The sequence below is a fragment of the Pterocles gutturalis genome, unplaced genomic scaffold (genome assembly GCF_000699245.1).
Source record: "Pterocles gutturalis isolate BGI_N339 unplaced genomic scaffold, ASM69924v1 scaffold10927, whole genome shotgun sequence".
Lineage (NCBI taxonomy): Eukaryota > Metazoa > Chordata > Aves > Pterocliformes > Pteroclidae > Pterocles > Pterocles gutturalis.
The window spans coordinates 81,061-96,623 of record NW_010112894.1 but is presented as its reverse complement, the minus strand read 5'-3'; the positions used below and the strand labels follow the sequence as shown (position 1 = coordinate 96,623).

The window sequence follows — 15,563 nt, the reverse complement described above, 5'->3', positions numbered from 1 at the left end:
ATCCCCCCCCCCCCCAATTTAATACATTATATATACACTCTAGAGAATATACTACACTATGCTCAATACTCTGGAGGATGTGTAGAAATCAGGCAGCGCTGCAGATGCCTTAATTTGATATCAACTTCCATGATTTTTAGGCTGTTTCTTGATTAATTTAATCTTGACAGTGTGAAGAATCAAGGTACAAAGCACAAGTTTTCTGGCAAGCACTTTCACAATAACAAGCCAAATTCAGCATTATTATATAAATCCAGTTAAGCTCAGTGAGTATTACCAGGAATGCTTTTGGTTCTACATTATTCCTAAGAAGTGTTTATGCAAAATTATCATTCATTCCTTGAGATAACAAGACAGGTAGGTGTTTCAGTAATGTCCAGCTAGCTAAGTACGTAGTAGACCTAGTGCCAAATTGCTTCTTTAACACAAACTGGCATCATTTTTGAGAGCTTCCAAGGACAATATATATTTAATTCATAGCCTGATCAGTTATAACATCTGCAGATTTTCAAAATCCTGTTAGATTCATTTGCCATACTACTGTTCTCCTGTGCAAGAGAAACACTGCAGTCAATGAATGTGACTATAAATCCAACGCAGCAGAAAAAATTTGGAAGCAAGTGGAACGAAAAAAATATATCCAGAGGTAAGACATTCCTATTCACTGTTGTTATTTCAAGGATTCTGTTAAAGTAATATGTTCTGCTTTAGAACTTACTTCTTTGATCTATAGTAAATTACTGAAAGACATGACAAATCCAACATCTGTTCAAGATATTTCCAATCATAACCACTGCTACTAACATTACAGCAATTCCCTAAAATGCCCATCTGAGTTCAACGGGCACTGTGCCACTGTGATATACTCTATGCAAACTCATGGAAAAACTTTTGCTTCCTTTACTGTATGATGAAAACCATCACTACGAATCCTTCCTCTGATATTTTAAGGTCCTCCAATTCCACCGCAGAATAGCTTAATGATGGATGCACACACATTACATTCAGACAGTGTGCAAGCAGACTGCTTGGTCACAGCAGACAGGTAGTATTTTAAATGTGTCTAAGTGGTTTAGGACTCCCAGACCAACTACTTTTTGACAGGCAGAAGTACGATCCTTACTCAGTTATGTATTTTCCAACACTTAAGCTTTCAGAAAGATAAATGCACAGACCTCCTGTTACATAAATCGAGTTCATATATGTTGCAAGCAATTTCTTCCCCCACAAAATGATGAGCAGCCCCAGACAAACAGCTGAAGCGGTTCCATATCACCTCAGAGGGATTACTCACAGGCTTAAAGCCAAAACCCTGCGTAAGTACCTTACTAAGAAGAAAACTGTCAGCATCTGTTGAAGTCAAGCTTTCAATTAGTAATTCAGTGTGAATAACTCATTCTTGATTAACATACTCTTATTCACACCTGCTTATTTCAATTATGCTCTAGCCCTTCAACCAACCTTACCATGCAGACCTTAAAAATCTGTTAAGTGAATTTTCCGACTTCAAAAAGACCAACAAAATCCATCTTCTCTGAAAAGCAGTAGCCAAAGAGCATGTTAAATAACAAAGGAAGGCCTATAACCCCTGGGGTATATTGAAAACAAATAATGTTAGCAGCTGACTTATTGCTTTACTGAAGCTTCAGCACTGATTTTCAAAAGGAAATCATTAATGTGATCCAGGCAATACAAGTATACAGTTTTAAATTAGCTGAAGGTAATTCACTTGTAATCATTGTATAGCCTGAATTAATCATCTTCTCACCGAGCTCTAGTGCATTTCAACTGAATCAATATTGAAAAGATAAAGTAGCCTCATAAAGCTCAATTAAACAGAGTGTTTAAAACTTTTTCAGGTGCTGTATATTTCTTCTTCATTTTCCATGCACTTGTCACTTCCCTAAAGCCTCTCCTCTTATTCAGACACATTTCAGGTTTTTTTTTCTTCTATTTAATAGTGATCAATATAAAATATCTTAGGAAAATACAGGCTACAAACAGCTTTCAGAAGTGAACTAGAGTGGGGCTTATACTAGAAAATGTAGCTGTATTGAGTGAAGCTCTCAAAAACATCTGATAAAAACAACACATAGTATTCAGGTAGACTATTCTTGTTTCTAAACAACCAACACAAAATTAAACAAGGAACTCAGACTTGTTTATAAGGCTGGCATGGTGGTTTTTCATTGATTCCATATTTCCCTCTTCACTAAACGAAATTTAGGGCCAAAAGTCTTAACAGGTATTAATCACATGAATTATTCAACACCAGCATTTCAAATGAAATAAAAAAGCTTATGATTGTAACAAAAAGGAAGCCAAGCACTGGAATCTAAATAGCTAAAAATCTACTGTAGATTATTCCACCAGTACCTTCTTACTTCATATCTACTGATTTTATTTTCCACTTACAATTTTCACTGCTTCAGAGGAACAGCAGATTCTGAAGGTAAGACAAGTTTAATAAGTTCTACTAGTACCAAACTTCAATTGTATATGTGCATAGAAATTTTTAGCCATCCCTGTTTTTATTTTCACAACAAAAGGCACAAATTAAGGCAAATTAGACAAAACCTAAAATTCGGTGTTTATTTCACAAATAATAAATACAAACAACTAAGGAAACAATATTTTTGATTTTTTTTTTCTGAGGAAAATCTGATTTTTTTCTAAGCTACATAAAACATACCTGTTAACATAGTTGTACATGGCAATATATTTTTCACATTTCTAATGCCAAAGCCAGAGATTATATACTTTGGATTTAAAATTAACTTTGTTAACAATTTTCTGAACACTGGTAACATAAAATAATTGTTACCATTCTCAGAAAATGGAGAAAGGAAGGTTGAATTATCTCAGCATCTCTGAATAAGGTACAAACAACAAAAAGTTTGGAGGAGACCAACAGCACTGTATGACAGTGCTATGAAGTAACAGAAAGGATGCTGAACCACTATACTGGATGGATACAACAGATGGGCAAAGAGTATGGACTGAATGTCCATGAATGGTTAGAGCATGCTAGGTGCATTCTGGAAGCACATCTGCTGAAACAAATCTAGTTCACGTGCTCTGATACTACTCTGAGATGTGGACAAAAATGCAGTAAATATGCACAATCAAAAGAATTGCTTCTAAAACATTCCTCAATCCAAAGCAAAATGTTGATTTACTGCATGTGCCCTTAACCCATTTTAACTGTGAAGTAAAATGCTTTAATGAAAACCCTCTATCAACCTTGACCGTAGTAATGTTGACTTGGTAAGAGCCCTAAATTCCATCTCGGGCAATGATAAATTATATTTGTGAAGTACGACAGTAAATATAGAAGGAAACATGCTCTTAAAACTCCCAGCAAAGCAGGGCCTCTGTCCTTGCTGATCCTTGTACTGTCACGGTAGAAATACTTGCTCCGAACAATGAGAATACGAAAAGCAAAGCAGAAAGTACGCTAGGATGGTCAGAGTTAGCGTGCCCTGGATCTGCTGGATTCCTGTTTCCAGATCAATGCTAGAAATACTGAGGTCAACATTTGGGAGAGGACTTTGCATTGTGCATGCACTACTATGATTCCTACGGTCTTCAGTGGTATGTATAAGTAGGAGAGCAAACACTCTAACTAAAGAATTAGCATCCAGGAAAGGAAAGGGAGAACTGGAAATAAGGGAACTTGGCACACAGGAACTACCTAAGCACTGAGGAAGAGATGCCTAGAATGCAGGAGTACAAGCAAATTTCTTAAAAATAAAGACATAAACCTATCCTGACACAAAAGCAGATAGAACTAAAACCTATCACTTTATAAGGCATTAGAGAATTCCTAGAGATATGATAGTAAAAATAAAGCAAACTAATTCCTCTTAAAAAAGTGCATGGAGTGAGATGGATTCTGTGTTTCTTCATAACAGATTACTAAAGAATAAAATACCCTGTATGCAAGAATCAACTCAGGCTTTTAAGAGAAAGCCAAGTACTACAGAAGTGTAGACCCAGGTAATGGTAGCTGATGGGTTTATGGTGAAATAAGAACTTTTTTCAGAATACAAAGACAATAAACCTTAAAATTAAAAGAGAAAGAAAGAATAAAATACAGAGAAAATTATTATTTCGTAATGGGTGAGATACTGTGTTTCATGCAAAAAAAAAAAAATTCTCAAGACTGAGAAGAGAGATCCTTGGGCAATCAAACTAATGAAGAGCTTGTAAAAAATAATCAGCAATAAAATGCAATAGGGAACTACTTTGGAAATATCAGATCTACAGATCATTAGCTTCAAGCTACCATACTTGTCACCTGGATAAGGATATTAAGAAGCTGGCTAACGAGTTTACCAGATTAATTTCAAGTTATATTGGAAAAGAGATTAAAACCCCTGAGAATGTACCAGGAAAAATAATTATGTGCTTCCAGCCTTCAAAAAAGTACATAAAACTTCAGCTCTTAGTAAAATAAGGGAGATACTATGGAGAGAACAGGAGAAAAAGCTCTTCTATAAAGATCTAGAAAAAATAAAATTATACTACGGGTCTGTGAAGCACTGATTATAGCAACAACCCTGACTTTCTGAGGTTGTGACAAACTGAGTCACTAGCATGAATAGAGTAGCTGCTATATGAAATATTCAAAGTCTCAAAGTCAAAATTAACACAAAAGCTGTTAAATACAAAAATAGTGCCCCACAAACAGTCTCCTGAGTAAGAGATAATGTATTGCACTGAAAACAAATGTCTGGCAAGTTTAAACTTAACCTGGTATTTATTTGAGGTTAAATGCAAAACATTATGCTATGCTAAAAGATGCACTAAAATAAATGAAAGCAGAACATAATACTAAGGAACTTAGATTTAAAGAATGACCAGAATTCTATTAAGAAAGAGACAAGACACTGAGTAAAAGATTAGAGGGAAGGGAAGAGAAGGAAAGAGGGAAGGGAAGGAAAAAAGAGAAGACAAGTGTGAGAGAAGATGCTCATTAAAATCTTCCTTTAATATTAATGGGCAGGAGAGACATTTTAGCACACTATGTGGATTAACTAGTATAACATCTAGACATTAAGATTAAATGTAGAGATAAGAAGATGTAATGCATTCTGGAATAAAATCCAGGGAGCTACACTATAAAAGTGTACTGAAACACACTTCAGATTTCTAAGAAATCATTTTCTGTACTCAACAAGAGTTAAACTTGCTAACACAGCATAATTATCTCTGATGATTTATAAATGGCTAAACTTCTCCCATTTAAGAAGTACTTATGGGCTAGGATTATGATCTACACTTGCTCTTAAATCAAGGAATTTCACTTTGCCTATCCTTACCTGAAACTGTAATAATACAAACTGCAGTACCAGATACATCCCCTTGAGACTAGCCAGCTCTTTGTGGCTCACCTGCCTCAGCTCCAAGAAAGCATTTTTCATTTTATGCCTCTGCCTTTTTTTTTCCAAGAGGTATGCAGCCTTCCAGAAAGGAAGACTGACTCATATTCGATCTTTTGCCTAACCTTTATCAGCGAGGACGTAAGGCAAAAAGAAAATTTTTTCTTCCACAAAGACTTTCCCTCTACTCTTTTTCTTCCACTGGAGTCTTGGGCTTGAGCTACTTTATTATTTAAACCATCAATCCAAAAGAAAATGATGATGTTTGCATCTGAACTTCTAGCAAGAGGGATGCTAGAGAATCTTGCAGAGATTCCTCCTCTAAAAGAAAAAAACAAAACACAAACAAAAAACACCCACAAAAAAACCCTGCACTCAACAGGATGTCTCATGCTTTGTTATACTTCTGCCCTAAAGTGTACTCCACTGCCTTTCACTCGGGAAGATTGAGCAGTCTTTTTCAGGGAAAAACAAGTGAATGGCTGGTGTTTCCAGTGCTGCTGTTCCCAAACTTACTCAGAAGAATCTAAGACTGTGTACTCGGAAAGAAGCTGAGAGAAACAGATACTATAAGCCTGGAAAATTACTAGGGGTCACTTCATGGGAAAAAGGTTTAAACAGAATGACGAAGTTTTACTTGATTATTTCTGTCTAAATTTAAATCGAAACAGGAAATCTGGTAACCGAACAGAATGGCTGAAAGCAACTAAGCTAGCAGTAAGGTGAAATAATTTTGGTAGAAAAAAAAAAAAGTCTTATGCGGACAAGACTGAGATCTTAACTGTGAAATAGGGAAATCAGTTTTGTTGTTTGCTGCTTTATGAGATAAGAGAGATGGGAACCTGAAAGTAGGTACAGTGTCTACTGAGAAGAGCAAAAACATTGAACACAGAAAAAGGGAAATGTGAAACAAGAACAAATCAGAGGCAAAGTTATGTCCCACTTCATTGTTGCAAGCAAGAAATGAACTTATAATTTCTTATGCTTCAGATAACTCAGGAAAGAATGCAAGATTTTAAACAGGGAAGGGAAAATAGTGCTAGAGAGACCAGGAAACTAAGCAGGTTTTTAACAGTTTGCAACAAAACTCAAGAGAGAAATTTTAATGCTGACAGCCAGCTGTCACAAGAAGCCCATTGGAAAAACACCCTGAGAAAAATGGCTCACAGTCTTAAAGATATTCCTCTATACCAAACACAACTTACTACATTTTTCAAGCTTCCTCTGAGAGATCATTTTCAGGAATGAAAGCTGCACATTTCCAAGCGACTCTGATAACTGTTAAAGAACCCAAACCTTTCCTAGCTTTAGCAATGAGATGTTCTAGGATATAAGAAGTTCAAATCCTTAAAGAATTTGTGTATTTACAGGTATTATGCTCTAAAATCATAACAGATACCTGTTTGACTTAAAGTAATGCCATAACAGGTTTCTCAGTTTCTAGAAACAAATGTAGATAATTTTCTATCAAACCGGCACAAGATTTTCTCATAAATATCTAGCAATAATCATAGTGTCTTCTTATAATGCAAGGATAATTCTTACAATATTAACATCATTTAATGCCAGGGACTTGTGGGTTAACGATCCTCAAAAATAAGAAGCTTCAACAGACTCAGAAAGTTTGGGTAATCCTTGAAAAACCTCAAGCTATTACTAAAGTTTGCTTTCTTTTCCATTTTTTAACACCTTTTTCTCTTTTCAGAGTTTTTTTTTTTTTTTTGAGTAAAATTTACGTTGTTCTGCACAGCTGCACCTCACAGAAGATTCAGAGTTAATACTGTGTCTCCAACACATTTTCTCATTAAGGAGACTAAAAAAATCTATTTAGTCCTCAAAGTAATAAGTAAAAACAGCTTATGAACAACAGCAACATTTTTATACTGGTTTATCAGTGACACTAAAACTAATCTGTCTGGGAGGAGAGAGTCTTTTCTGCTTTCGTTCAAAAGAAAGGCTGAATTATGTCAGAAGGCCTTGTGGCCTCCTCTCTTTTGGCAGAGGGAGGGTGTCCATAACTCATGGCTTCTTTGACAAAGTCTTAGAATTCACATAAGAAGATATGTGGCTAACAATTCAGAAATAGGCACATATATAAGATGCTTGCCTTTGGAAAAAGATCTCTTTCCAGTTATTCTCTTCTTCTTGGCACTGGAAATCCTATCTTCCATTATGATAGCCAATGCTACCAGCCAAAACCAAAGTAAAAACTATTGGCACAGTTTCAAAGATGTTTAAAAAGCTTTTGGTGTAACAATCCAGTTGTCATTTTTTGTTCATTGGAAGTTCAGTGTCCTTTTGGTCTTTCTTCAACACACTTCTCCCCTAGAAACTCCTCTTTGTTCATCTTTGCTTTATAAAACACATTAGTCTGCAAAACCACAGTGTACAAGCAAAGAAGGAAAAAAGAGTATGAAGAAAATGTCATACAAAATAACAACTAGCTGGAAAATGATGAACCAGAGCAAGTCCATGATACTTGAATATTCCAGTTCAAAGACACACCAGGTGTCAAGAGTCAAAATGCCAATATATTCAATAAATCAATTGTAGAAAAACCTCTCTTTTTTTAGAATCCATGAGCAATAACTATTACAGTGTGTGAAACATACATTAAAAAGAGCCTTGGGGCTTTTTTCTTTACTGTTAATAAACAAGTCATTCCACGCAGAGTGTCAGCTATATCCAGTTAGTTATTACTTGATTAGTTCACATGAAAGTGCAGAAGGAAAACATTCACAGGAATCTTGATGAACAACACTATGGGATGATTCCTACCATGTTGCTCTGAGATTGTGTGGCCCCATACATAGTAATGCCATTTGAAGGTCCTGCTAGTTGCGGTGTGTCTGGTTGTATAAATCCTCTTCTGTCAATTAAGCTATAGAATAATCAAAATAAAAAAATAAGAGTTAGAGATATTTCTGATCAATAACTACCTCCTCTCAATAAAAAGAAAGATAAAAGATTTCTATCGTCCAAGAGACCTTAATACTTCACCAATATCTTCAAATGTCCCCTTCTCTTCAACTGAAGTACAAGACTTCACTTCTATTCATCAGCTTCATCAGTTTCCTTGTAATACTACCTGCCATATAGCCATATGTACTGCTACTTTTCTGGATTTTTATCATAGGCAAAAGATTTAGAAGCTGACCAGCAGATACCACAAAAACAAGAATTTTAAACCACAGGTGTGAAAACAAATTTCAAAACTCACCAATACACTTTGAATCACTATCTAATTTGAAAATTCTTTTGTTATCATTTCCACACCTCAAAATTAAAGCTACTTAATCCCAAAATTTAGAACGAAAGAAAGAGGGAGTTTTGTTTAAACAACTTATTTGCCAGGTGTTTCATGACAGCTGCCTAATACTGCTCATAGTGCTCCACTATTCTCACCAAAATGATGCACTCATAAATGGAAATAAGAAATCTTAAGACAATGTTTTGTGGAGAAATTTATAAGTAAAAATCTACATAAGATTATGAAAAAATAAATAGAATGGAATCATCTGACCTAGATAAATATTTTGCTAAAATTCCACATACAATTTTACTCCTAACTTAAGAACTATAAATGACATTTTGGTTCTGGTAGTTAATACTCATAAAAAGCTGCTTGTACAGATCAATGTACTATATTCTACATGTGTATTAGCTCATACGCTTCCATTCAAAAATCGCAAAAAACTTTTCAACTGTTTATGTTTATTCATTCAAAGGCTGGGTTTTTTTAAAGTATACATAGCTTTCAACTATAGTTCTATAAATTTTTAACCATAGGCCCCAAAATGTTTTTTTCCTGTGACCTGAACAATGTTCCTTCCCATCTGGAAAAATACAGATTTTACCACAGGATATCAAATTTTAACTGGAGGGTTTATAGTTCCTGTTACTAAGACACAATGACAGGAACGCCTTAAAACACTTGAGAGCTAAAGTCAGCACAGAACCCGTTTTATGTGACGATTTATGGGACCTCCAAATTCGCTAAGGGTCAAAATGGCTTCAATTTTAAAAGATAAGAACTGTATGCACAGAAAAAAACTAAGGTGTTCCCCCTCTCAAAAGTCAATGAAGTTTCTACCGCTCAAAGATCAGCTTAAGCTCTCCTCGTGAAGGTCTGCAGAATGGGTTTTTATGCACATTCAAAACACTTAGAAATGCACCTGAGATTACAATCTGCCACGTGGAAAGCACTCCTTCAACAATCAGATGCTTTAAAATAGGTGTGTTATTTATTACATCAGAACACTATTTACACCTATGCTGACAGCCACCAATCAAATTAAGATTTGAAAGCTACTGTTGAGGACACGTAAAACGCATTCTGTATTTGCTAGCATAGGTTTAAAAATGAGAAACGTGATCTCTAACAGACGTGAGAAAAGTTTGGATTATTTACAGATCCTCTCTTAATCTGCATTCAATTCTCAGAGACACTCGAACATTTTGTATTTCGAGCTGTAATTGCTGCTAAACCTCTTTACCAGCACTTAAGGAAATAATTTATATCTAATGACTTGGGACACAGATGAAATTAAAAGTCAAAAAAAGCAAGGTTATGATTTACAGTTTACAGTCTGTACATTTTTACCATTGGTCACAAAACTTCTCTCTACAGAAACTCCATTTATCCTTTGGCATCTAAATAAGTTATGTTGCTACATGGAATTTAGGAAAAAAATGTACAAACTGTTAAAACACAGGAGCCAATACATGTGCTGCTACTTGTATCAGCCTAAGCTGCTATTTCAAATACCGAGAAACATTACATCGTTTTAACAAAGATTTCCATTTGAAGTCAAACAAAAGAATTTGGAGAGTGGCACTGAGTTTCTATGTCACACAATTTTATGAAAAGCAAAATGTCAGAATTAAAGGTTGGCTTCAAGCAGGAAGCAGAGACAGAGTTGCTCCTTCTCACCACAGGGATTACAATGTTAATGCAGTATGTGGAAATCTTAACTCAGTTGTCCCCTCCTTAGGAAAAAACGTCAGTCTCTCCTGTTGACCTTCGATTGCTCGTAGAAGAACCACCTCTGATATTCATAATAGCAAAGACAGAAATTCCACTTCCAATGAAACACCTTAGCCACTGGACAATAAAGTGATTTACTTCCTTTCTTCTCAATAGTTCAGACTCCTAACTGCATCCTTCCAGATAAAGCAAAACAGCTTCAACCAATGAGTAAACCACAAAAATAATCTACAAGATGTCAACCCCTCTCTACAGAGAAACTGGGCCTCTATCGTACATGTAGTACCAAACTACCTAACCACTCCACATTGGAGTAAGTCTGCTGACAGTTTTATTTCTCTAGTCTCAGCTGTTTTATATTTTGGTCAATCTGAAAAGCCATCTGCAACCTTGAATATACAAATATTTGGGATTTGAAAAGTGAAAATGTATGCAGCAAAAATTAATCCATTAAGCTTTCTCTGGAATTGCTTTGGTGTAAAATTCAGCTTAATGTATGTATCTTAAAAGCAGTATAAAAAATAATTACTGTCCCTTTAAATAAAACAATTCAGAATGAAAAGACAAAAATGAACAATTATCAAACTAGTTGTAGAATTACGGTTCCTATACTCCTAAACTGATGGCACATCTGTTAGTTATGCAAGAGTTTAATAAACTTGCAAATCGCCCAATACACAACAGCTAACTTCTAAGCATTTTTTTTTTGCTAGGAGTTACTAACTGTAGTGGCAAAGGTTCAAACAACAGATAAACAAGTTTATTTTCATTTCAGATACCAACCTTAAATATATTTTACAGGATCTGACCACTAACTTAGTTTAACCACACTTTACTAACTTATCTCTTTACTACTGAAGAAAAACTTAATTAAAGCTTCTAATGGACAGTAAAACAAAACATTATTTCTGTCGAGTAAACTCAAGCAATCAGAAAGAATTTTTTTTCATCAGTGTGGCTTCATTTATACTAACAATACTTTTGATACTCTTACCTGGGAGAGAGGGGCCCACAGAGTGCAGCACAGCAATTAGTAAAGATGTTGCCATAACTGTATGGATTATAGTTTTCTTTACCTCTTTTATTTGACCACGATCCTTTAATCTGAAGAGATATGAATAAGATGGATCACATATAATACAATACAAAAATGTCTGAGACAAACTGAGGGTAGCCAGCGCAGCAACATGCTACTTACGTCAGAGGCAGACCAGAGAGAGCCCATGATTACACTTTCCAAACGGCCTGGAGCTTTGGGCTGTTATGAAAGGCTGGACCCTAAAATCTTACGAGTGAGCACACGCTTTACCCCCATAGATTTAGATAACCCAAAACCTCAAAGGATCAACATACTTACAGTAGGAATTTCAGCATCTAATGGTCTAAGCTTAATTTTACAAATATTATGGTATGTTCTACAGAAGTTGTTCAATGGTAATATACAACTAAAGCCAGCAACAGAGCACTTGCTTTCCACACTCTTAGCTAAGTTCTCAAGCTGTGTAATACTGCACAACATTATTTTCCACAAATAGCTCTAAAATATTATGAAGCAACTGCAGTCATTACTACCTTTTAGCCCCTATTATGCTTTCTTTTAGTCAGTCGTTGTCTGTTCGTGAGATACTTGAGAGCCTGAGTAAAATGTCTTCCTGTATCCAACTGGAAATGGATGCTTTAAATGAAATTACTCAACAGTTGAAATTCAAACATGTTACATTGCTGTTGTTCTCCACTATCTGACTTCCAACCATCCAAAACAGACATTTATCTGTGGGAAGGGGAGACAGTGGAAGCACACTGGGTTCATCTAGAGAGACAATGTTGGCCTAAACCTAATAACCTAGGAATACGAGAGTATCTCATCAGTCTTACTAATGAGGTAGTTTTCTTCAAAGACAGGATACTTGCTTGGATAGTAGATGCTGAGGCACGATTCATTCTGAGCCTGCTTGGTAAGTTTTTTCTCGTTGATTAGTGTTTATTGTAAAATTTATAATTTTAACTGTGACATTAAACAATAACAAAACGTGTTTTGACAGTTGCAAAGATGCTACTTTCACATTTGCCAGATACTCATTAAAAAAGGTACAACAGAAAATGACAATAAAATAATTTCAAACTTGCAGTAATTTGTTAGATTACTCGTTAAATTCCAACAAGGTTTCTATACCATTAGCTACCTAGCTATTTTTATTTTCTCCTTTCATTCATTTTGTATTTTCTCCTTTTAGTTACAGAAGGACACCTGAAGCCTCCACACACAGTTAAACATAAATTTACACCAAAACAAGGCAAACCTATGTGCAAAATAGGACAAATACAGAAATCAGAAAGTTGACTTTTAAGTTAATTATATACTCCTTGCCAGAGGTTTTAGACCTCAGACTGGCAAAGAAACTTTAAAGGAAAAATAAAGGATTACATTTTTGTTTTAAAAATTCAACATACTTTGAAATTTTTACAGTACGAATTTTTTGAATCAAATAATATTTAGGACTCCCAGTGAAAAAGAAATACTGAAAATTATTAAATAGTCTTCCAATTAACTATAAAATATACTTGTGTCTTTGCCTCCTTTCTTCTCTATTTTCCCATTTCAAGATACAGGTCCTGTGGGTGTGAATCATAATGGACACACTAAGTAACCAGCACATCTTCAAGCCACAACAAATATAGTCCAAAAGATCTCTCTGATACTTTGAATCAAGCATGACCAGGTTACTTCCTTCTTTCCCATAAAGGCATTCACAAAATCATGCAGGCAGGTATGACTTCTCTAAGAATCACAGATAAAAACTGCGTAAAATTAGAATTGATCATATTTTCCTTATTACTCTTTAGAAACATATGTGCAGAAACATACTATGAACTTACATCTTCATTTGTTGTTTGATTGGAGCTGATCAAATATGTGTGAAAACCTGAGAGGCCAACAATGGACCATACTGAGAAAAAACACACCACAGCTTCCAGCACAGTAATTAAAAGTTAAGGAATTATACGCAAACAAAAAAAAAGTATATTCAATAACAAGCAGTTACAATCACAAAAATTCAAGTAGTCAACTTATACTCCAGAAGTCCCTTGAGATCTTTAGAGTGCTTCAAAGGGGACAGCAAAAATTAAACTCAGAAAAGCAAGCCTATGGTCAGTAGGCTTTAGCGTACAGGCCACCACCAGCAAATATTTAAGGGTCTGCAGATTGAAAAATAACAGAAACTATGACGAGTGGTTCTGATCTTAATTGCTGAAATTCAGATTTTCACGTTCACCCTGTAAAACTCATCACACGTATTAAGACAGGGAAATTGATTAGTAACAGTAAATAACACTTCTGATGACGTGAGGGGAAGATCACGAGAGGTAACCTAAGGCTAGCCAAATAGCAAAGACTGCTATGTACAAACAGGTAAGTTGGTACAAACATTTAGTGCACAATGGGAGTCCTGAGCCAGGACTGACAGGTCTAGATCCATGCTCATATGTATAACAACAACTGGGTAAACCTCATCTCAGTCATACGAGCTGCTAGACTCTCCCGTCTTTCTTCCATTACTGAAGTTAAGATGCTGATAGGGATCCTAATAGTGATCATCAAAGTGAGCTAGTCCAAGTAAAATACAAAGTCCACTTGCTCTCTCAAGTCCCTCTACTAACTGGATATATTCTACATTGCAGCTGTGGGGGTAGCTTGAATGGCCCTGCCTTGGCAAACAGCCTGAATAACTGTTAAGCCTGAGACTGTAAGTAGTTGGGGAGGGGCGGGGAGAGGGGTGTTTGAATACTCAAAATTGTTGAGCATTTGCCCTGATGATGTTAAGGAAGAACACTATCAACCCGCAACTCACTGTGCTGCTCTTCAACAGTAGCTGAGGAATTACAAGAAAACTTTCTGAAGGAGGAATCAGTCCCAAGTTGAAGAAAATGACAAAAAAAAAAATGGCAGAAGGGAACTCAAAATGGGAACAGCAGCAGTCAAAACTTGGTTTGGTAAAGCCACAAGTCACTCTGCTGGCATCTGCCTAGCGCAGACAGAGCAGCCTCCCTGTCAGACACTGTTAGTAGTCTACATCCAGACAGCAGACCACCAGTATGGGTTGCAGCATATACAGACTTGCACCCGAGGTGCACGTATGTAAGCTCATGGGGTGCTTTCTCACCTGCGTGTTGTAGGGAGCAGCACAGGTACACATACACATACAGCAAGAGCATCCACACCTCCAAGAGGGTAGCAAAGGTGTGCACAGGCATGTGTGTGTGTACCACTGGAACTTTTGGGGGTTCAGTTACAAAATGGTGTTTAGACATTTGTATGTGTTTATTAACATTTCTTAGGTGTCTAATACAGCCATTTATCTTTTCTATCACTGATGTTGATATTGAATATATCTTTATCCATTAGTCAGTGATCTATGTGTTATTACTGAATCAATAAATGCCTTCCGTTCTAATTTGGTTTAAACGACATGCACTGAGTGGTTTCGGACTGCAACCTTTATCTTTTCTATTTTGCCCCTACTGCAACAATGGAGATGAAAAACACAGAATTACATTCCTCAGCATAGCATAAAAATTAAAAAATAGACTGCACTATTAGGTTGTCTATTATTTTTAAACTTGCATCTTTCACTCATTTTCTTTTTTCTCTTTCAAACTGCCTGTCTTTTCACCCCTTATAAACTGCATAACCCAAATGCTCTAAAGAAGTAACTAACCTTTAAACGTGAGAGTGGTATACTAGGAAAGTCAGTCAGCACTCAGTGTTGCATACTTACTACAGTTTATGTAATTCCTTTAACTCTGAAGGAGTCATCATCTCAGCAATAAGACAATAAAGTTGCTTCTAAACTTTATATAATCAAGCATAAAGAGCAACTTTCTATAGAAGGCTTCCTGCCTTTTTTATGTGTATATATATTTTTATTTACACACAACAGCTATGAACTCAGAATACATCTAATTTGAGAATGTTATTTTCTACAACACTTCAATAGTAAATTTTTTTAGGGAACACGAATCAACAGCAGAAAAGGCTTTGGTTCCTAGAAAAACAGATAAAATAAATGAGTAGGAACAAGACAACGGGAAAAGAATAGGATAAAAATAATCTGTATATTAACTGTATGCCAACCTTTAGTGAAGTCAGTTTCCAAGACAACATCAACTCAAAATATTCCAGAACAAGGACT

The 15,563-nt window shown here is 35.7% G+C and overlaps 1 protein-coding gene across 1 annotated transcript in view; it reads right to left on the bottom strand.

Annotated features, from left to right (window-relative positions):
* Positions 1-15,563, bottom strand: part of ZDHHC14 (zinc finger, DHHC-type containing 14) — a 98,012-nt gene that overhangs the window by 1,948 nt on the left and 80,501 nt on the right. Inside the window, exons 6-8 of the mRNA XM_010074245.1 lie at positions 13,249-13,351; positions 11,366-11,475; positions 8,163-8,265 (exon numbers count right to left, since the gene is read on the bottom strand). Of these exons, the coding sequence (XP_010072547.1) occupies positions 8,163-8,265; positions 11,366-11,475; positions 13,249-13,351 (316 nt within the window). The remainder of the gene's footprint in view (positions 1-8,162; positions 8,266-11,365; positions 11,476-13,248; positions 13,352-15,563) is intronic.